Source organism: Tenebrio molitor, chromosome 3, assembly GCF_963966145.1.
Source record: "Tenebrio molitor chromosome 3, icTenMoli1.1, whole genome shotgun sequence".
Taxonomy (NCBI): Eukaryota; Metazoa; Arthropoda; class Insecta; order Coleoptera; family Tenebrionidae; genus Tenebrio; species Tenebrio molitor.
The window spans coordinates 2585205-2608015 of NC_091048.1; the positions used below are offsets into that span (position 1 = coordinate 2585205).

Consider the following 22811-nt stretch of genomic DNA (forward strand, 5'->3'; position numbering starts at 1 on the left):
ACAAAGACAATTTCTGTTACAATTGTGAATAATCTGTTTCGTAGAATGTTGCGCTTTACAGAGAAAATCTGAGATCAAAATAACATACAGGGTGTCGCAAAATTAACGTATTCCAAGTCGAGGGTCTTGTAGGAAAAAATCTCAGGAATCTCGAAAAAATAAAATAAAAAAGTATAGGGGGATCTTTACAAAGATATATGGAAGGTTCAAACTTTTCATCATGTTTTCTTCAAATAAAAAATATAAATGGTTGACATTCATTTTGAAATAAGGTGAGGATGACTATGTAAAATATTAAAATATAAATGAAGAGACATTTCTTGAAAAAACAGCTTTATCTCGAAAAAATAAAAGTTTTATTTTTCCAATTTTTGTTCAAAAGGGAACTACAACATAGCTAGAATATTAATCAGGTACTTTTGAACAAATAATGGCAACTTTGATATTTTTTTCAATGTGACAGCAATTTTTTTTAAACATTTTTACTTGGTCAACTCGGAATACGATAATTTGAAGACACCCTGTATTATCATCTAATAATTCAACAAATATTGTAAAAACGCTTTAGATGTGGATTGTCAAAGTCAAGGTCGCTTCAAACTTATGGTTGAACTGTACGTTAGTGGGAAATCTGTCATGAATTCCATATAAGCGCGCCTAGTTACTTTTCCTGGTAGTGCCAACTTAACGACAAGTCCCCAATCCACATCTATAACGTTGAGACTATAGTTAAAGTTAATCACTCTTGGTGGCGCAAGAAGCTACTAAATAATAATTTGTGTTATGAATAATATGTTTCTTACGACAGAAGTCTTAAGGCGGAGTTATTCACGATTTTACGTTGAAGTCCTTTGAGAAATAATTTAAAAAATTGTTTTCTTTGAAATGTCAATCATTTGTTTCTTTTACTGAAATATATGTTTTGGAAAAATTTTAATAAAAACTGCTCGGAGCTTGAAGGTATTACGATTTTAATGAAAGACAGATTTCATCGATATAAACATTTTTCGTTGTAAAATTATTGTGTGTAACACATTCAATAAAGTAAAGCAAATAATTTGTAAAATTCTAATATTTCTGTTCATTTATTATTTACATTACAATACAAACAAGAGAATTCGTTTGGGGTAGATTTAAAAAGAATAAAATGTTTATGCTTTATAAAAACAACAAGGGGAGGAAGGCTACACCTACAAGAGCGTGATTTCAGGAGGAGAATGATGAAGTTTGAGAGCATGATAGAGAGTATACTGATGTACGGGGCAGAGAACAGAGGACGGAAGGAACGAGAAGAGGTAAAGATGCAATAAAAATATTTGAGAGAGGTGCTAGGAGTGGCCAGAGAAACGCCAGGTTACATAGTGAGGGAAGAGTGCAAGGCGAATAGGTTGAGAGTGAAAATGGGAAAGAGAGCAGGAAAGTTTGAGGACAAAATGTATGGAAGGGAAGAGTGCAGGATACTAACGGAATGCTTGACAGAAAAAAAAAGAACACGGAGAAGAAGGAAAGAGAGAAGTATTACCAGAGGAACAGATATGCCAGTGAAGAAGTGGAAAGATTAAGAGCAAAAGGATGATGGATGAATGCAGAGCTGAGTGAAAGGGAGAAAGACACGGACAAGCAAGAATGAAGGAAGGAATCAAAGAATCAAGATACAACAGGAAGTATGAAAGGTGTATGACAGAGCAAATTCCAGAGTACCTGGGGAAAGAGACTGCAAGAGAGAGAAAAATGATGGCGAGATTCAGATGTGGTTGAATGAGGAGAAAGAAAGCAGGTATTGGAAGGAAGGAGAGGAAAGAAAATAGAGAATGTGCAATGAGGAGAGAGTGACAATCGAGCACATGTAGAATGGATGTAATGAAATGAGAGAGGGAGGAAGGGAAAGGAGCGGAAGGAAAACAGAATGAAGACGGAAGGGAGATGAAAGGATAGGAGAGGAGGGAAGGATAGAGAGAGAGAGAGGAAGAGGGAAAGGAGCGGAGGGAAAAGGAGATGAAAGGATAGAAGAGGGGGGAAAGGATAGAAAAGGAGAGAAGAGTGGGGGGATAGGAATTAATTATTTTTTTTGAATTTCTTGGATTGTTATTTTACTTTTGTTAGATGTTTATGCTTTATGAAAACAATAAATTTAGAAACAATATCTTTAGTTATAAATAACGTACTATTGGGAGCACGGAATTTCGGGCAGACTTGAAATTTGACTGATATAAAATGTGAAATAGGCTTTAGGTGCTAGACGTATTAATAACCTCATTTTAATATCTACTATTGCCTCATATCATTTTGCAAATTGCATTCGTCAATTCTGAAAAGCTACAAGTGCTTAGATGTGATTTTCTGAAAACTTAACCGTCTTTTTTATTAAACTTTGGAAATCAATAACTAAAATATAAAATAATTGTGCATAATTGTGACAGTTTATTTTGAAGTTCCTTCAAAATTAATTACAGGGTCTCTATAAATGATTGTCGGGTCCAGCCAGCCATGGAAAGTTGTCAAATTTTGAATGTGCCGCTTTGTTCGGCAATTAATGAATGTCACATTTTCAGGTTAGGTTGTTGACTTTTAACCAGAGACAAGTTTCAACTGTGCTTTACTCTTGCTAACATTAATGTATTTATTATTTAATATCAACACCCAGAGGGGAACAATTATTGCCCCCATCGTACCGCCACACACTGTACAGGAATTGGTATGAGAACAAATCCAAACAGATAAATATTGAGAACACCTTGTCCCCGTATACCACAATACAATACTTGATACTGCCTTTTTGTCTGCTTTAGTGCTTTCACATTTCTTGTTTTATGCTAGTGGTAAATACGACCTAGACTGAATTGTCGAATATGGTGTTGACTCCCATTTTTTCTTCCAATATAAATAACAGTGTTTTTCATAACAAATAAGTCTTACTGGTTTTTCAATAAAATCAAATGTATTCAACAACATAATTTACAACACTAAATAACGATAACAAATGGGTATTTTTTTATAAAATAGATTGAGAATGTCCCCCATTAACTTCTAAACACTTGACAATTCTTCATTTATTTTCAAAAATATTTTGCAGCATTTCTTAGTTAAGGGTATAGCAACACTGCTATCCACAGTTCCACACACCAATTTTCAAAACATGTAAAGGAGTCTACAAATTGGTGTGGATTCTCAGCACTCCAAATTATGAAATTGAGGTGATTTTCAAACTGAACACAACTTTGATAATCTGCAGGTTGGAGTTCTTGTACAACACTAATTTTATAAAGATGCAGTTGTAGCCTATTTTTAATGATTTTGTGACAAGTGCATCGTGGTACACCAGATTGTTGAGATAAACAGGCTATGGATATCTGTAGTCTTTTCCACCATTTCTTTCAAATCCTTGAGTATTTCATCAGATACTGGTGCTCGTCCTAATGATTTACCCCTGCTAATTGTTCTGATTGTTAAAAATCTGTTCACAATGTTGTTCAGATATTTTGATGGAATTCATTTTTACAAACAGATAATTCCCCATTATTAAACCTTCCATTTCGAAAGTAAAAAACAACAATGAACGTGTTCTGTTCAACAGAATAAACCATTGTAAAGAAAATAAAGCTAAAATAAAACATAAAACATTAAAGCATAACCTCACAAATTTTGCCAGTGTATTTACCTCTAAAAGCGGACGTACTTGCAATTTTTATTGAAAAATACAGATTTTTGGTGTATATTAACTGTGATTAACTGCGATAAAACGAATATAAGGAACCAAAACTCGACTGACAAGCGCAAACGAAACGTCCGTCACTAATGTCAGAAGTGACCGTGAAAACGAACTAGAATTTGGCATCGGTTTCAAAAAAGCGGAACAGTAAAATTTTTTTCCAAGGCTGGCTTGACCAGACAATCATTTATAGAGACCCTGTATTATGACATTTATGACAATAAAGCTTAGACTACATTGGGTTTTTTAAATGACATGTAAATTGCTGCCCGAAATTCCATGCTCACAATAGTACATCACAATTTTTTAAAATTAAATCGCATTATTACATACACCCAGCATTTTTTTTTTGCCTTTAGATTGCGTTGAAAAGGTGGGTGGTACGGCATTGAGGCCGGATCATTTTGGATATTTCTGTGAAACATTGGCAACAAACCGGCAAAGGAAGGAGTTTGACTCGCGACCACCCATCCAAATATCGACCGCCACTGGACTTGCTTAAGCGCTCCGTACGAATGGCAATTGGTGGTGGTGCTTAGCAATATACTGACACGACTACTTGAATGAGAAGTTTAATCAATAAATTTCCTATGTTGTCAAAAATTGATTAATTTGAATTTTTCAATCATCATGATCTTGGAAGCGCAGCCAATGGGCCAAGAACCTAAATAAGAAAAGTATTATATCATTAAGAGTAGAAGTGAGTCTTTATGGGCTAAGCCCAAAGATTGAAGACCGAGACGAAGTCGAGCAGAAAAAGTCTCACTTCTACTCTTAATGATATAATCTGCTATTTTTGTGTAACGACACATGTATTGTTCATTTACACTTGAAGTGCAACAAATGGCAAAATTAGAAGAATTATAGAAAAGCCCTAGATTTGTCATGATGGATGGAGTAGCTGCTTCTTTAATTTTGTACTTTGTAAATTAAGACTAAAAATCACACTACTTCAAGTCTCACTTGAACATTTTTTTCTTTTATTTTTATAACTCGATTGTGCAAAATCTGGTGCATTTGAGGTCCGGACAGCCTATTTAATGTCTAATTCGTTGATTTTTTCACCACAATCAAAACTTGCAAAGAGTTGGTTCGTTCAGGAAGAGCAAACTTCTGCAAAATGTAGAGTCATACTTTTTTTACTCGTTTGTCACAAAAAATAAACTTCCAAAGGCAAAACGTCGTTAGAGTGTTTTTTTTTAGTTTGAATATTCTTCAGTTTTTTTACCGTAAAGATAAATCTACCTTTGATCCACAGCTACACCATCCAAAAAGTTGAAAAAATCTTTGTCTCTCTCGGTAATTTTTATTCCGTGATCCACTTAGCAGAAAATTTTTTCATCCCAAATCATGTGGCACGATGTGAAAATCACGTTAATAAAAAATGTTCAAAGCCACATGCTTTAGCCCAATTCGTCGAGCCCCCAAAATCATATCATGCAAAGCATCGATTTTTCTCAGGTGGGCACAGAAATGGTAATTCCGACGCGGTGTTCATCTCTGACCTCTATTTTTCCCTTTTTAAACTTCTCCGACCCAATTTTTTCAGCGCGGAGCAAGGACATTGATCCTTCAATGTTTTCAGCACGATTGCATAAATTTGCTTGCAGGACAATCCTTTCAGAGTACTTTACTACCGACCGACGAAATAAAATGTTTGTTACAATTTCTTGAAAAATTCACAAACTTAGCACAACTATCGGGCCTTCAAATAAATATATATTTACAGTAGGCGTAGGCGACATTCGAATTCTGTTAACAGTGTAAAATAATTTTTGTAGGTAACCAATTATTCTCCGGAGTTACACAGGTTACATAGTAAGCTTTTTCCCAATTTCATATTGTCATATTCCGTGGAGGGGGAATAGGGAGAAAGCACTACAAAAATTAAAAATATTTTCTAACCTAATTTTATTTCGTTAAAATGTCAGACGTTTCTTGTGTCATTTTCTACGCTGGAAAAATGTTGCAAACAATTGAATTTCCATAAGTTGATTTATTTGAAGGCCCGTTACTTGCCAAGTTTTTTTAGTGCAAAATATAAATTCCATTGCTTTTTTCAACAGGTTTGTAAAGATCTACTAAAAATTTTCTTAAGAATTCCAACATTAAAGTAAACAAAATTAAAAAAAAAAACAAATTATTACAATTCTAGCTGAAGGAATTTTCAGTTAGTATCTTGTTCTGTCTTCTACCAGAAACTGATAAGATAACATTTGAACCATCAGCAAAGCAACAGACATTTATTGTTCTATGACTCATTTTAGAGATAAAAATTACCATATAAAAAAACATAAGAAAATGTATTTCAATTTTTTACTTATAATTCAAAACATTTTACAAATATGGCGGTTAAATAATCGAGTAGAAAAAAATTAAAAAACCAAATTAATCCCTCCAAGATTTTTGAATTTTTTCTTGGCAATAATTTTATGTACAGATTGCTGCGCTCGTGTATATAAACTTGCCACTTGTAAAAAAGAATACGATTTTATTTGCTCGATAAAATTATGGGTTAGTCGAGAGTGGAAGCGGATTTTTGTGATTTTTGTGTCGTTTAGCAAAGGACTTAGAATCCAACATGTGGCTTAGAGCAAAAAGCTAATTAAAACGTACGAAAGCTCCTTTTGACTCTCTCATTTATCTGCTGATGCGGAACGTATCATGGCTCGACAGTGCTAATTATGTCCACAAGGGCTCGCCCTGATCCCTAATAATAGGTTTGTTTATAACAAGCCTGGGGCGAATTTAACGCGTCGAGCTTCCGCGTTTCGGTAAATAAAGGCAAAAGCGCGTGAAATCAAAGCTTGCAAAGCTCCGCACCAGCAGCTTCGCACGCACCGATAGATATAAAAAATCGCCAACTTACCGATCATCACCAACAGTCCGCAAAGAACCGTCACGTTGTCACAAAGTCCGCGCACCAACCTCATCTTGTACATCTTAACTGAGTTCTTCGACGCACATCTCGTTCAGATTTGACCCTTTCAGATAAGCGATTAGTCGGACATGTCGGCCGAGAGATTGATAGGAAGAGGCGCGTCGGAGCCGCCGCCGCCGATCACCGCCGCGACGCTACTGCTTCCGCGAAGAGTTTGAATGGAACGGTGGCGGCGGCGGCGGCGGCGCATGCGACTCTCCCAATCGGAATTAGGAAGAAATTGAGACTTGATGGATTGAACATTGCGTTTACAGCGGGACGTAAGCCACTTGACTCTTCGGCATTATGTTTTTATCCGGGGTAAATAGCGAAATTCGGGAGCGGGGCATAAAAGGCGGCGGCATTACGGAGAAATTGAAGTGGATACCTCGAGAGTTATATTTGTCCGCAAGAGCGGACGCAATTTTACGCGTTGCATTGTCTGCGGATGACCCGCTCGTAAAAACGGGATGCCGCAGGATAACGAATTAATTTTCTGTAAAGATCGGTTATCGTAAAAAAACACAACCAGGTTTACGCTAATACGATCGGCCAGAACGGCCGACCCGCTTTGGCCGTTGGCTTTTTATTAGCTTAATCCGGAATTATTTTATATAGAGAGAACCGCACGGCCGTTTCTTCCGATGCATATAAAAAGGTGACGTTTATATAAGGGATGCCGCCCCAATAACGTTTCAATTCTCTCTAGTGCTGTTTACATTTTTTCTTCGTGCAAAACAACTGTTTTACGGGGTACGCTCGGGTAAACACTGACTTACGCACCACTTTTTCTTCTATTCCGAAATGAACTACCCACCAAATTCTGAATAGAATTAGAACGTGACAGTATTGCTGCGTTGTCGTGACGAGTGATGAAACGCGACTGTTTCGCTTCAAATAAAATTTTATGCGCTGTTTGTTTTGATGGGAAATTCATTTTTATTAAAAATTTCATCAGGAAAATGAGATTTTTCGCATCGAACAAAAAACATCCCCTTCATTTAACTCAACTCTTCAAAGTATCTCCAAAAAAACGTATATCAAGAGTCCTGTGGAATCGTGCGGCTCTATAATTTTATTGCGTCGAACTAACTCTAACCTTGAACCCGTCAAATCAGGTGTTAACAGTCAAATGTCAAATTATTAAATCTTAGCGTCAGTTGTGAGTTGCGTGTCTTAGTTGTTTTGTTTTTGAGATTCTTCAGTTGCTCTATAAAACTATCACCTTCCAAGAACAATTCTAGACGCTCTAGTAATCAGTGGTTCGCTCCCTCATTTGGACGAATCAGAGATTCTCGTAGCGTTTATTGGAACATCACAATCAAAAAACTGAACACACAACAATAACTTCTTTTCTAAAGTAGCAGCAATTGTAGATTATATCATTAAGAGTAGAAGTGAGTCTTTTTGTGCTGAGCCCAGAGATTGAAGACCGAGACGAAGTCGAGGTCGCAACTGGGCAACACAATAAAAACATGAATGTGTCATTGAAATGTGCAAAATATAATATTTAAATTTCAACCAAGTGTTTCAACGTTAAAAATATAACAGTGATATGTTTTAGCTTAATCAGAAGCAATAATTTAATTTATTAAAAAATGTAAATCTCTGGCAATACATGACAACTGTCTCAATTATTTAGCTCCAAATCACTGTTTTATCAAGCTGGTAATAAAAAGCAACTGATAATTGCCACCCGACTCGTTATCAAAATTTTCAGGGTCATTACAATTAACGGATGACATCATTTTATGTATGTAAAAAATCGTATTTTATTTATTATCATAAATGATTCATAAATGATCTTGTCTGCTCTTAATTCCCTCTATTTTTTATTTTTAGTAAGAGTGAAAAATCGTGTCTTTGAATGAAAGGTAAATTTTACAATCTCGATTGGTAATTCTGGAAAAATAACATTCATAATTGTTTTAATTCAGAAAGTAGAACTGCGTGGGCAGCAACATGCTGAACCTGTATTCGAGAGGGAAATGTTTCGTTCATTTCATAACAAGAAATGTGAACTGATCGTTTAATTATTTTCAAGCTCAAAATAGAATTGAAATTAAAAACAAATATTTGATTATTTCTGGGACATATCTACGAATTTAATAATGCACAATCTTGCCTATAAATAATGTTGCTGTATGTTTTAAAATTCGCTAATGCCATGTTATCACAATTTAGCAAAACACAATGTACGTGAACTATTTTCAAAATGTAAAATAAAATCCACATTGGCTTGGATAAAATGCAAAAAGCTTCACAATACGTATTAACAAGAGAGTTGTTTGAAACTAGTTGAATGGAGTTTATAGCAACTCGTACATGGAAAATGCCTGAAAATAGTTATAGATTATTACAAAAAACATTTAAAAAAATCTCCATTTTTAAGTAAATTTCAACCAAAAAGTCAAATTCTGATTTTTATACTGACCTACCTATATTCATTTCCTATAATTATTTTCGAAATCAGAGGAAAAAACACCAATTAGATTTTGAATTAAACGCAATTTTACATTTTCACTTTGAAAATAATTTTTATTTATGACCTACTACTTGTGCAGTCGTAAATTTAGGTGACAATGGGAATTTTATGGCAAAGCTGTAAATAAGAGGCTAGCGAATGATCCTTTTGTTGGCAAATTATACCATTTTGCCATAAATCACGCGTCTGGTTTGCGTTGAAATAAAAAAGAGAATTATCTAGACAACCAAGTCAAAATTTGTAATTGTGACACCAGGGTTTGATGCGCTACCAGGTACAGATTCATTTAGTGTAAAAAATTTATAGGTAAATTAATACTTAATATCAGAAAATTAACAAAACTGTTACGACCTTATTTATTAACAAAAAAAAAAATTCTCAAATATACCTTATCAATAATTAGTTGGGTATACAGGGTGTCTCACAGAGTATGGTATATATTCAAACCCTGCATTATACAAAAAAATGTAAGACTAGGTAAGCAACAAGACCGGAAAGCTTCTGCAGAGCAGTCGGCGCGTTGAGGGTTGCCGATGGTGATTGCTCAAAAACACATTATTAATGCGTAAGTAGAAGTGTTGGATTCTCTCATGGGCTGTGACCTTGGAAATATCTGCGCGAAGGCGGAGCGACAAACCCGTGAAAAATTTGTAAATGGAAACTGAAAACGTCGGCTACTATAGGTGCAAATAGACGAGAGAGAGGTAACGAATGACGATGTTTTCCGATCGGTTTGTAGCGCCTACTTGAGACCGATTTCGACTCACAACCCATGAGAAAATCCAACACCTCTACCTGTCAAGAAAACTCCTGCACCTTTAGTTTTGGTACATCGAAGAATAAGCTAGCATCGAGTAACACACGGCATGTGTGAATCTTATCTTGTTCAGTACGGTTAGCCGAACCTCTGACCGCAGCAAGTATTGGATCTTGATAATGATTTCCTCTAAACTAAAATAAATAAATGTGGACGGTCGACGCGGGTCGTTGTTTCCTCCCGAAAAGACAACAATCGCCTTTCAGTTCGGAACAAAATGAGCTAATTGGGCAAATTCATTCATTTGAATCCAGCCGGTTGAAAGGGCGTCGGTTGTCATCTAGCGACGGCACCGTCTAAGGAAGCAATCATGAATTTATTTGTACCAGCAAGTGTTACACAAGTTGCGAATGGGTTAACGTTGCGGAGTAGTAGTTCGAGTTTTCGATTAATCGCAGAAGCGATTGCTGTAACCCAGTAATCAGATTAGTGCTAACTTTAGCCGTAATACCGACCGTTTCTGTTCTCTCTGCTCGATCCGATTCCGATGGAAAACGCACACCAATTACCCACCCACTTACTAAACTGATGGAAATTCAAAGTGTACTGCTTTAGGAACAACAACGCCGCGAAAAAAGACAAACCCGGGACACAATCTCGGATTGTAAATAAAATGGAAGCGGGGACGGCTCTTTGAAAAATAAGTACCGTCAAACCGGAATGTAAAGCGATGTATATCAAGTAGTCTATAAATATTTAACTTTGGAAACTACAGTGCCATTCGTGCAGGGAAATGAAACTAAATGCATGAAATTGTTTTTAAATAGAATTTTACATTTAAAAGGTTGTACGTGTTGCGCACTGCAGATTTACAAGATTTTTTTTCTCATACGGAAGTAGACATTTCCTCTTGCTTTAAATGTTTTAATCGCCACAATTGTTCTTAAGATACAACGATTTTCTCAGATCTATATCTGAATCATTTGTCTTCGAAATGAAATAAGTACAATCAGCGAGAATGAAACATTTTTTTTTATAAAACGCAATTTTGGTAACGACAAGTGTGCTTACTCTGACGCTGTAACCTTGAGAAAGTGAAAAATTGTACGTACAGTTAGAACGGCAAACTACGAGGTTTTATTTCGACTACAAGTTTTCTACAATTGTGCCAATTTTTTTTTAAATTTATTACATTATTATAATTAATCAGCTTAAGTACATAACATTTTTGTTTTATAATACAAAAATTTCCGATAATAATGCGGAATCTGGAAAAGTGCCCCGAATGCTTGCAGCGTTTCCACGTCGAATGGCAAGGGAAATCCTCTCAAGAAGGAATTTCTTTGATTTTAAATCGCCTGATTCCGCAATAAGTCGGTTTCCGATGGCATTAATGAAATCGTTGGTTTCTTTGCACCAAGGGCCTAAGGTTTCAAAGGCTAAACCTTTAAATACGTAAACCGACGAGTCGGATATATTAATTGTCAAATATAAGAGTGGACAAGGCCCTTGGGCTAAAAACAAGTCTTACACTAGCAATCGTCAAGTTTATCGATTCGGAATAAACCGCGAGCAGCACCCCACACTCGATTAAAATTTAGAGTGTGGCGTTTCGGCCTCGTTACCGCCCTAGACCGTAAACAGGTGCCTATCTTGACACTTTTCTCCACACAAAGACTTCCGAGCCATTATACTCGGTTTGTTAGTCGAATGCGAATCGCAGATTCACATTGCGCACCGGAAGTGGCCATATCACACTTTTTCCTTGATTTATTTGCTCGTCACGCACCGTTTTCGGCTCCGTGCCTGATCCACGCTGACACTTATCTAATATACCATATCATATATAAAGTCGAAAATCGCACAGGATCCCGCCATACACACACCAGGTCATCCACTTGCACATAAATAAACGCCTCTCGCCTCGACGACGACGACAAACTAACCGATGACGTCAACCGATCTACGAAATTTATTTTAAAAATCACCGAGAGAGATACATTTTGTAATTTCGATGCGGGTTCCTGCCAAGGGTTTTCGCGGCTCTCGCCTCTTCCTTTTGAAGTGAGGGCCGGAGGGTCGGGAGGGTGGAGAAATTTATTTTATTTGTTTGAAACACATCCCAAGGTCTATATATTATATCGATTTTATCTAACACCTCGATAAAGAAGGATTTCTCGTGTGCGGGTTTCGGGTCGACAAAATTACACAAACTGCCAGAGAGAGACTGTTATTATTATTACTGCTACTATTATTATTAGACAAAGTAAGATACCAGAAGAATGCCGAATAGGAATAATGATGCTGATGCACAAAATAGCGAGAAAGTGGAATCTAACAACTATAGAGGAATTATTTATCATGACAAACACTAAACACTAAAACAACAACAAGAATTATAACACAAAAATTTACGGAAAGAACAACAAGAACAAAGATTTAGAATTTCAAATAAATAACTAACAGAGTAGCAGGATGCTTAAATGATACTATATCGAAGAACAAGCACTTATCAGAAGATACCAAGAGCGGATGCACTACGCTATAACTTGAAAACAAATGAAAATCGGATAAAAACATATGAGTTTTTTAGCATTATTTTCACCTGTCAATACAATCATAGAGTTTCGGCCGTTCCTCCCGACTCACCCTGTATACAGGGTGTTTAAAAAATGCCGCACTAAAATTATTGTACGGTGTTCAGAAGCCTTTGGTAGGTGAGGGAAAAATATTTTAAAAATTCTTAGTCTTCATTTCTCTGCACAATGGAAGTTTTGGATCTTTAAACGTTGTTAGTTGTAATTATTATTACTAAATGACACCCAAAATGTAACTAAAATATGCAGAATAGAAGGTTGATTAATAATTTTTAACGCAATCTCTGTGGTCTTTAATATTGAATGCGGTTCACCTCTTTTAATTATCGAAAATGATGCCATAAAAGAAACCTTCATCCACGTGCAAATTTAACACCAAGAATTTTTTAAATATTTTCCTTCACTTACCAAATGCTCCTGAACACTGTACTATAGTTTTAGTGGTGCATTTTGTAAACTCCCTGTATACGTCCTAAACTAGTAACTTTTCGACAGACAAAAGTATACACTGTTACGTTCTAACACATTTTATTCAACTGGTTTAAAAATATTAATTTTCACAAACTATGTGGTTTCTTCTGATCTGAAACCCGAGGCAAAGTGTTCAAGAGCCGCATCTCAAATAATGAGATGGCAAACGAGATTTGTGCAATTCAAATCGAAAGGTTGCTGTCTAAATGTTCAAGTTTTCATTGAAACTGATGTTTTAAGGTTTAAGAAATTGTACCAACGCGTGGTACTTCAATGTGGCATACCTAGTAACAGTGACAGAGTGGAATACGATAATCGAAAAAACTAAAAATCAAAAATCAAGGACATTCATTCATTACTGTGAAATTTCGTACAGTGGTCGTAGTGTTGCAACTAATTGTTCCAATGCCATAAATTCTCACCGAGACAGGCTCCGTACAATTTTCCAATAGAATAAGTAGAGTTCTTCGATTTTTTGAATTCCAAAGATACCAAGGACATTCGGAAGCAACGGTAAAAATTTCACTGGTCTAAAAAATCCAAGTTAAATTTGAATCCAGTCAGAAACTGGATAAATTTACCATGTCTATGATTTTTTGACAATCTCTTATAATAGTAAATGTTACGTAAATATTTGCTGCTGCTGGAACTAAAAGTTGAAAGTTTCCTTCTCCATCAGGGGCCATCTACAAAAAATGACTTATTAGTGAACATTTCAAAGGTTTCGTCAATTTTTTTACGTTCAAAATAGTAAACAAAATACCAATATTGGACGAAAGGTATATCAAACTACCTAACTGAGTCCAAATGTTGTTTCTTCTAAGAAAGTTGTTTACATAACTAGGTATAAATAACACTCATAGAAAAAGAATATATTGTATCTGGATTAACTAGATTTTACCCTAACAGGCGAATATGTTGATTAATACAAAATCGTAATTTTTCTTGTACTTCTTGCTGGTAAGATGCTGATGTGTGGTCAGAATTGTCAGTCTCAGCGCCACCTAGTACGTCTTTCGAAAAGTGTTTGCCCAAAACATAAAACTGTATCTTCATACTCGTCGTAAAAAGGGATATTAATATGATGCAGAGGAACATGAAAAGAATAGTAATCAGTACAATTTTCAAAGTAACAAAACTTAATACGCTGCTTAATTCACTTGACAAATAATCATCAAATACGATGAAAATTAAAAAATATTTTCTCAACAGATCTGTGAAATTTATCGCAGAAATGGTCAAAATTGTTAGGATTACCATAACACAAATGTGTATTATATCTGGAAGAAATTTTTGCAGCAAATCAGAGTCGACAGTGTCCACTTTTAAAGAGATTTCTTTCAAATCTTCAATACACTTCGAGAAAAATTTTCTACCCTTTAAAGCGATAATCATGACAACGAAAGCCTAAAAACATAGTCATGGCATAGCAAATTATAAATTGCATACTTACAGTAGTGTCACAAAATAACGAACTTAGGAAAGTAAGCACCACTTGGTCGTTAGTGAAAATGTACCATACTAACAGAATCAGTGTAAATAAGTAGTAGATAAATAAAGTTTTAATAAAAATAATTAAGACTTTCGCAAATAATTCGTTGGCTATTATATTTCGCATTACAAAAAAGGGATCTTGGAAAAACTTGTTTTGATATTTTTTCAGCAAAAATTTGTAGTTTGGAATTGTCGCCATCGTCTCGGTCAAGATAACTGACCAAACTGAAGTTAAAGCTCAGTTATTGATTAAAACATCTCTTAATAAGGCTGTTTAAGTATTTATGGTAAATACCTCGAATACGAATGTAAATTGTTTTATTTTCAGAAAATTCTCGAACTGATCGATTTGATTTTTCTTTCTTTTCTTTTCAAAACATCTTCATTCGACGATTGTTTCTTGTTCTGAAAGCTTTATTAAATATTAATATTGTCATTAGTTTCATTAAGAGTAAAACATTTTCGAAAATTTCTCTTAGAAAAATTTTAGAAAGCATTGTATACAGTTTTATTGTGGTCAGATATTAGCACAATACAACAATGTAACAACCAACCTTAGGTGCTTTATCGATTATTAATTTGCTGTACCAGTTTTAATCTATAAATATCTTCATTAACATATACAGTCATTTATTCCTCATTAGATGTAATAAATTCTAATATTCTAATTCTAATATTGACAATCTATAAATACCAAAGTACAAAATGGGTTGCAAAATAAATTACTATATTTGTCAAGACCTATTTTAATATTTTTTAAAGAACCCATTATTTTTATTTTTAGTAGGTACTGTATCATACGCAGCACTACTATTTGCTTTGAAGGTGACCAGACGTACAGCTGAATGACCTTGAACGGCAATAGGAACCTCCACAAGAAAATGCATCCATGAGTATTCAAAATATTCATTTAAAAAATTGTTAAGCTTAAAAAATATTATAAGATATGTACAGGGTGTTATTGAAAGTTATACAGATATTTTAACCACAAGCTACTGGCTTCACGTAGAACTTGTAAAAAATATCTAAAAAATTATGTCAAAAAATAAAATGACCTTTATTTTTTGAGCTACATTTTTTTTTAAATTGCTTTTAGTTTTCTACGTTGTCCTACAACCTCGTAGGTAAAATTTCGGCACATTTTAAAAATACACCCTGTATATCATGTTTTATAAAAGGTACGCCAATGCGAAGTAACCTATGCGAAGGAAACCGCATTGGTGTACGTTTTATAAAAATATGATATACAGGGTGTATTTTTAAAATGTGCCGAAATTTCACCTACGAGGTTGTTTGACAACGTAGACGACTAAAAACAATTAAAAAAAATTGTAGCTCAAAAAATAAATGTCATTTTATTTCTTGACATAGAATTTTTTTGATATTTTTTCCGAGTTCTACATGAAGCCAGTAGCTCGTGGTTAAAATATCTGTACAACTTTCAATAACACCCTGTATTTATCATATCGGACACTCGTTTACTGCAAAATTTCAAAATCATCTCTTTCCATAGAACGTTGAATTATAACAAATTAATTGGAAACTGTTGCTGTTTGTGTGGCTTTGCTATGGAAACCATATCGATAAAAAAAACTTTTGTCAAATTAATCAGGACTGATTGGCAGCGAGCACTAATGCCACAAATGCACTAAGTTGTTGAAATCGGTCCTGCATCCTCGTCATTTTCATAATGTCGATATTCGCTTTGAATTCCCCCGGGATGATGAATCGCACTCATAACCGAACGGAAATTTAATCTGGAGAAATGGCCCGATTTCGATCCAGCTGGAAAAGAAAGGCCACATCTCGCTCCAGCCTTGAGCAATTAGGCCGATAATTCAAGAACAAGTCCAAGTAATCTAATGGGCACTTGGGGTGGTTTCCACGATGCGCTACGTGCGTTGGAGAACAGTTCCGTTTCCGTTCCGGGGAGGTTCTGCCGCAACCGCGACACGCCGCCACAATTGCTAACTTTACCGGTCTTACCTGTCAGCGCTCCACCCCCTAAAATATTGCTCTAACTTCACCACTTTAAACCCGCCGCAAGCCGTAATCACATCAAACTGAATTCAACTAAATGTATTCTTCCGGCCGGGAAAACAGAAACCACCCGAATGTCCTACAAACTATCTTAGGGGGGAATCTTCGAAACAATTATGCGGAGAGGGTGTCTAAATGAAACGTGTTGGAAAGATGCGGCTTTGCGGGTAAATAAGTGGCAAGTATTTTTAATTAAAATTTTAATTCCTCCCTCCTCCCGTTTTACACTAAATGCTTTTTAAAACTTGTTACTCTTCTCCCGTCCAATAAACTTCCCCTTCATTTTTTCTCATCACTTACTTTCTCATAGCTCGCTGATTTTTCATGCAAACAATTATTATTAGATATTTTATAAATAATACGGGAATAAAAGAGGCCCGATATCAGACGCTTGTGGGACACCCGAGAAAGTAATAAATAGTGCAACAGTAAATCTATCCTTTTAAAAACATTCTGCTACGTGATCCTGAAGGATTAAAACCTGCGTACATTTTTTTTTTGTGTTAGATTTGGTGTGAGGACAGAGCTTCAGATGCTAAGTTTTTAAGCGAGACTGTAACAGTCTCCCCCGCAGCGGATTTCAAAGTTTAGAGCAAATTTCGCAAGTCGATTCCCCTCTTTTGTGAAAATGTCTTTAATGTTCATGTGTCAAGCTGCTAAATTAGTGTCTTGCGGATGTATCAAGTTGGTTAGACTGTTGCGTGCTGCTCCAGTAAATTTCATCAGGAATGTGGCGGCGCTGCGCTCTACGTGAGATTGCTTTCGAATTCCTCATACAGCTGTTGGGATTTCAGTTTAGAGGAATATTACGTCGATGCGAGGCATCCCCGTCTCTCGACTATACCTGCCGCCTCCAGATCATCCCCTATTAAGTGAGGCAACAATTAAATCGGAAAGGACAACTCCGGAATCAAGACTGAATCACGTTCGCGGAGTTTTTTGTAAAGCATCTGTCTACGTAATTCACGTGACAACCCATTCCACTCGTTTCCTTGAATTGTCTGAATATCAAGACGGCACCGAGAGAAAAATGTTCTCTATTGGATGCTCCTTGTGAAGATTCTTACTCTTCAAGCTTGGCCATGAAAGAACAAAAAAAAAGTGTGTGCTCAAAACCGCACGACACAAGTGGTTTTGATCGAGAAATCGATATTAAAATCTCCACTCAAAATCTGACTGTTTCTCGCTCCGCGCTCGCTCGTCTTAACTCACTCGAGTCAGCCTTGCACCTCGAAGCGTGTGACATGACGCGTGACGGTGAAACTGATGCACAATGTTATAAACACTAACGCCAATGAGGGCAGAGACAATTAAAATGAATACTGTGCCGGCGAAATTTCATTCGTGCTGGTGAAACTGGAGAAAATTAGTGTTATCAATAATGCAAGAAGAAGCGTGACGTAAAGTGCACGTTGCAAATTGCATTGCCATGTGTAATAAAATATCCATGGCGTTTCTTGGGATATTATAAATTAAATAGGTCTGCACGACCAGGGTCGTTATTTCGGACGAACTGTTCTCACGGGATGATAATAAAAAAATTCTACAAATTTGATGTAATAAAAATATAGCAGAAATGAAGTTTATTTCAGGACGATTTAAAAAATCTGCGGCATATAGTATTTGTAAAAGAATGTAATAACGTAATAACCTGAGAGATTTTTTCGGTTTTATTATACGGATACCTAACCGGGCGAAATTCCTCGTGACCAAGTGCGCAGTTTGTTCAAGAAAATTTCACTCGGATGGGAAATTAATGGAGTTATGCAGGGATATCTGGAAAACTAGGAAACGGAGGTTTTAAAGGATCATCCTTTGCGGTCTCGTATTGACAGCAACAACCATTGGAAAACAAGACAGGTGCAAGCTCGGTTTAAGCATGAATATTTTAAGGGAAAATATGCAGGACAGGTTTTCTTTCGAACATATACACATTAGCACTGTGGAATATACGAGGGGTACATCATGTAAAATATTAACAAAGTTTTGCATCAGAGTCGTGCATCTGCAGATATTGTTCTTGCTTCTGTGGCAACAGTGCACCTTGCGAATATAAATGAAGGGAAATTTTTGCTAAAAGTGTACACATACTCGTACATGGAACCGGCAACGATCTAGTTTTCAGCTCTTTGATGAATTATTTACGTCAATAGAGAGTGCATCACCGCACGTTAGACTAATTATTTTAAAACAACTTTTATTCATGACTTATGAATAAATCAAGTGTTGTAAAAATTGTTGCATTGGGAATCTACTATATATTCTACAAAGCGATCAAAAAGAAAACAAATCGGAGCGGGCGTTGCAAATTATAGATCATGTCGTAGCGGAAGTCTACGCAAATAAGCGTTCAATGCATGGGCGTAGACAATTTGTTGTTAGAATTATAATTGTATTTTATTACTATTATCTGATAATGGACAAAATGTATAAAATAAATAGAGCAATATTTTACATTCGTAAGAATGGGTAATTTACCAGCTTTATTGCCAAACGCGACGCCACTGGTAAGCATAGATTTTTCGCTGAAATGTCAAAAAACGTCAATTTTAAAGCAACGGTGTTGTCGCTAGCCTTGAAAAAAGTTTTCGATTTCGGCAAAGTTTATGGACGTTTCTTGTAATTGTAATTTTCCTTAGACCAAAATTATTTTAGCTCTCCTTTCATTTGTGTTATTTTCTTATTCACACAGTTTCGAACATCAAACTCGTGGCCTCGTGACCACGAAACGTAACAACGCTGAAATAGCCTTCGTGCTGCGAACGATTTTCGCGTGTCGTGCCGCGAACGGTTTTAGCGTGTCGCATGAAACTAATTCACCGCCCGAGAATAGTTTTCACTTGAAAAATTAATTCTCTTCGAATTTCATTCCAGTAGCATCGATTAAGCAACAGTCCTCCTTAAAGCGTCTTCATGGTAATTTTGATTGTCTCATACCCCATCGCTCAATTTTTGGTTATTATTTATTTATTCATTGTCTCCGAACGGAGCCCTTCTCCACTCACTTTAATTTAAAACCTCCTAAACCTCTCCAGCCGCGCCGTCCCTGCAACATAATGTCTAGGGGTGTTACAACGTTTGACAGACATGTTCTAGATTACAGATTATTTGACAGTAAACGAGCCATAAAATACGGAAACAACCCTCGTTCGACGTTTATTCCGGAAAATAAAATAAAACCTCCTTGAGTGCATCTGCAATTTATACGTCCAAATGCAACGACTAATGACGAAAGCATGATCACGTGCGTTACAAACACTTCAAATAAACGAGTTGCACTTGATGAGCAAAAAATGACAACGAAAGCTTAAAACAGACTGAACGAAGAATGTCGGATTGCATTATTCGGTTTTATTCGTTTTTTAGTGGAGATTCTCGGTGGCGATTTTGTTTCGGGTGGTATTTCTTGCGCAATAAAATTTTAATGTCGCCGTGAAATTTTGTTATTAACTCGTTCTGCCCTCCCAGATTTATAAATCAGTTCGAATTTGCATGCCCCGCTCGCATGTTGAAATAGAAATGTTGTTTTTGGCGATAAGGTAAACAGAACATCTTCATAATCACACGATTTTTTCAATTATGCGTCAGTCGAGCGTTAATGAAAATAATTGCGTTAAACCAAACGGCAGATTATTTTAAATTCAAATTCGTCCTGCATGTCATATTGAGCTTTGCAAACTATGTTGTTCGTTTCAGCAGAAGTGAAATTCGCTTTTTGCTGTTTGTTTCCATTAATTTATTTGTAAATCCTACGCTATGAATAATTGGAATGCATCAAATAAAGATTTTCCACAAAAATTAACAACCAATTTTCATAATTCAACATGGCTGGTCTGCATTATCGCATAATTAGCAAATTTTATCAGTTGGGTCAGTCAATATTATGTCAAGCGGTGCAGTTGTGACAAATTTATCATATTGTTCCGGTATTTGTTTTTGCACAAATGCTGCAATATTTTTAAATTAATTATTTCTCTTTTTATTAACACAAATTAATTACTGTAATAATTATGGTTTCGGTACTAAACTCTAATATCCTGAACTAAACATTGAATAAGAATCAGGAAAACATTTTATATTAGTATTAATTAAGTTCTATCTAGAGATTAATTCATTTTAATTCAAATATATTAAATATATCGGGTGTTCATTTAAGTTTCGGTTTGGGTTGAAGTCGATTGTGAACGCACCACTCGTTAGTGTTTAGAGTAAAAACACAAACAACGCAAAAAGTGAGGTTTGATTTAGACAGCTGATCCATGGTGCGTTCACAACCGACTCTTCAACGCCTACTTTGAGGTGAAATTTAAATGAACATCCGATACAACGCACCCATAAGGGTTTATAATTCAAATTACCATAAAAAAATGTAATTTTGTCACATTTGACCAACAAAACGCAGTGAGTACGTATTTTACAACAAACAAAGTTTGAAGGCATACCACAAGGGTCAGTTTTGGTCCTTTGCTATTTGATCTATACCAACTTAAGTGAGTTATCGAAAAACGGAAATAATTTAAATTTAATGGATAAGCACAGATATAGCATTGGAGGTAATTTTTAAATAATTGATGGAAAACAAAGAATTTCAAATTCAACAGTTTGTCTGAAGAGATTCACTTTTTAAATATTCATCATGTAAAAATTAAATCACCTACCTAGAGTAAAGATGAATTGCTTTTCCATTAGTTAGCAGAAGTGAACTAGACACTTTGTTGGTAATTTCTAGCAGGATATTAAAACTTAATATTAGTTGGTAAACCGGTAAGTTTTGTAAAGTTGTGGAGAGTGAGGCCTCGTATTGGGACGAGAAGATTTTCGCAAAGAAACGAAAAGAAAAAATGTGAGAAATTGATTTATTCACCACAGATTCTCCGAGAGAGTTAAAATAGTAGACGAGTTTGAATCAAACGAAAGAATAAACAAACAAACAAAAATCTGGTGGATTTAAATTAAACTTTCGTGTAAAACAAATCACTAAATACATAAAGTGTGTAATAGTGATGTATTTCGTCGTTCGTTTTAAATTTTCTATATGACAGTTTCCCTCAAAAATTCTCTATGGTCTAGATCTGTGAATACAGCGAGATCCCAAAAACTGTCTCTCTTGTTAACTGCCTAGGTTTGTAGGGTCCAGTTCGTACTTTAAACACACGCTCAGCTAAAATAGATGGATTTTTTTATTCATGACAGTACGTTTCGCCTCTAAAATTAAATTAAAAAAGTTGATAACGGTAATTTATGCAAAATGTGATAATTCGATAAAGTATTACATAATACAGAATATTGTTGTAGTGATAATGAGCCCGGCGCAATTGAAAATGCAACCCACAATACACTTCCAAAGTTAACGCATGAGTTAACGTGACTATAGTCTGTCTCAATTCTAAATTTCCACCAACACTGCATTCTACGTTGAAAATACAACCGGCAACACTGTTTGGTGAAAAATGCGTCAGATTCTATTTGTTAGGTTATCTGTCAATTTCCGCTTTTAGTACTCAAAATTTTAGAATAAAAGAAAAGAACGAAAACCTTTTTTAAAATACAGCGAGTAGGTAGAAAATCAAATTCTAAAAACAAAATAAACTTATGAACCAATTTTAAAATTTTTGAATCATGTTTATGAAACAATTATATTGCCAACTTTGGTTATAAGAATCTCCAATTTAGAAATATTTTTATTTTGCCTTGCATAATTCAACAAGTGGTGGAAATTTACAATTGAGACAAACTACTTTAAATATCGTATTGTTTTAAAAATGAAATTATTAATCCACGATGGCTTTGCTTCCAATAATTTTAATTGTCGCAACTGACATTTACGAAAAAGTTAAAATAGGACGATTAAAATGTATTCGAACGATGAGAAAACCGACATGATTCTGATTTAAGGCGAATGTAATGCAAATGGTTCTGCTGTTGGGCGTTTATGCAATAATAAACATTTTCCCAAAAACTCTTCGTTTTCTCACAATTTCATTTAACCAAGCGAATGACGTTTATGTCAAAATTTACGAAACTGGACAGCTAACTATGTTTTATGTTTTTTAAATTAAAAACAAATATCCACGTTAACTTTGGTAATGTATTGTGGGTTGCATTGTCAATTCCGTCGTGTATATCGAGTATTCAATTGAAAAGTTCATCGAGTAGCCTTTGATTTTTTTGCGAAATGTGTATAAAGCATTACACTTTTTTTACAATTGGTAGCGCAGCCAGTGTTGTACTCGTAATTTCACAATACTTCATATTCACGCTCTTTGGTAGCAAAATCTTTTTCCGATCGCGTAAATATGCAACTGATGCAACACTGGCAGATGACAGCTGCCACTCAA

The 22811-nt window shown here is 35.4% G+C and overlaps 1 protein-coding gene across 7 annotated transcripts in view; it reads right to left on the reverse strand.

The window, feature by feature from the left end:
* LOC138126091 (uncharacterized) overlaps positions 1–7581 on the reverse strand; it is a 48527-nt gene extending 40946 nt beyond the window's left edge. For 3 of the 7 annotated variants that reach the window (XM_069041766.1, XM_069041765.1, XM_069041767.1), the window contains exon 1: positions 7413–7581. In XM_069041766.1, the coding sequence (XP_068897867.1) occupies positions 7413–7566 (154 nt within the window). In that variant the 5' untranslated portion in view covers positions 7567–7581. Of the gene's footprint in view, positions 1–6578; positions 7270–7408 lie in introns of those variants that run through there. The other 4 variants (XM_069041769.1, XM_069041770.1, XM_069041771.1 and 1 more) reach the window with 4 other exon arrangements.
* Positions 7582–22811: the final 15230 nt, after the last annotated feature.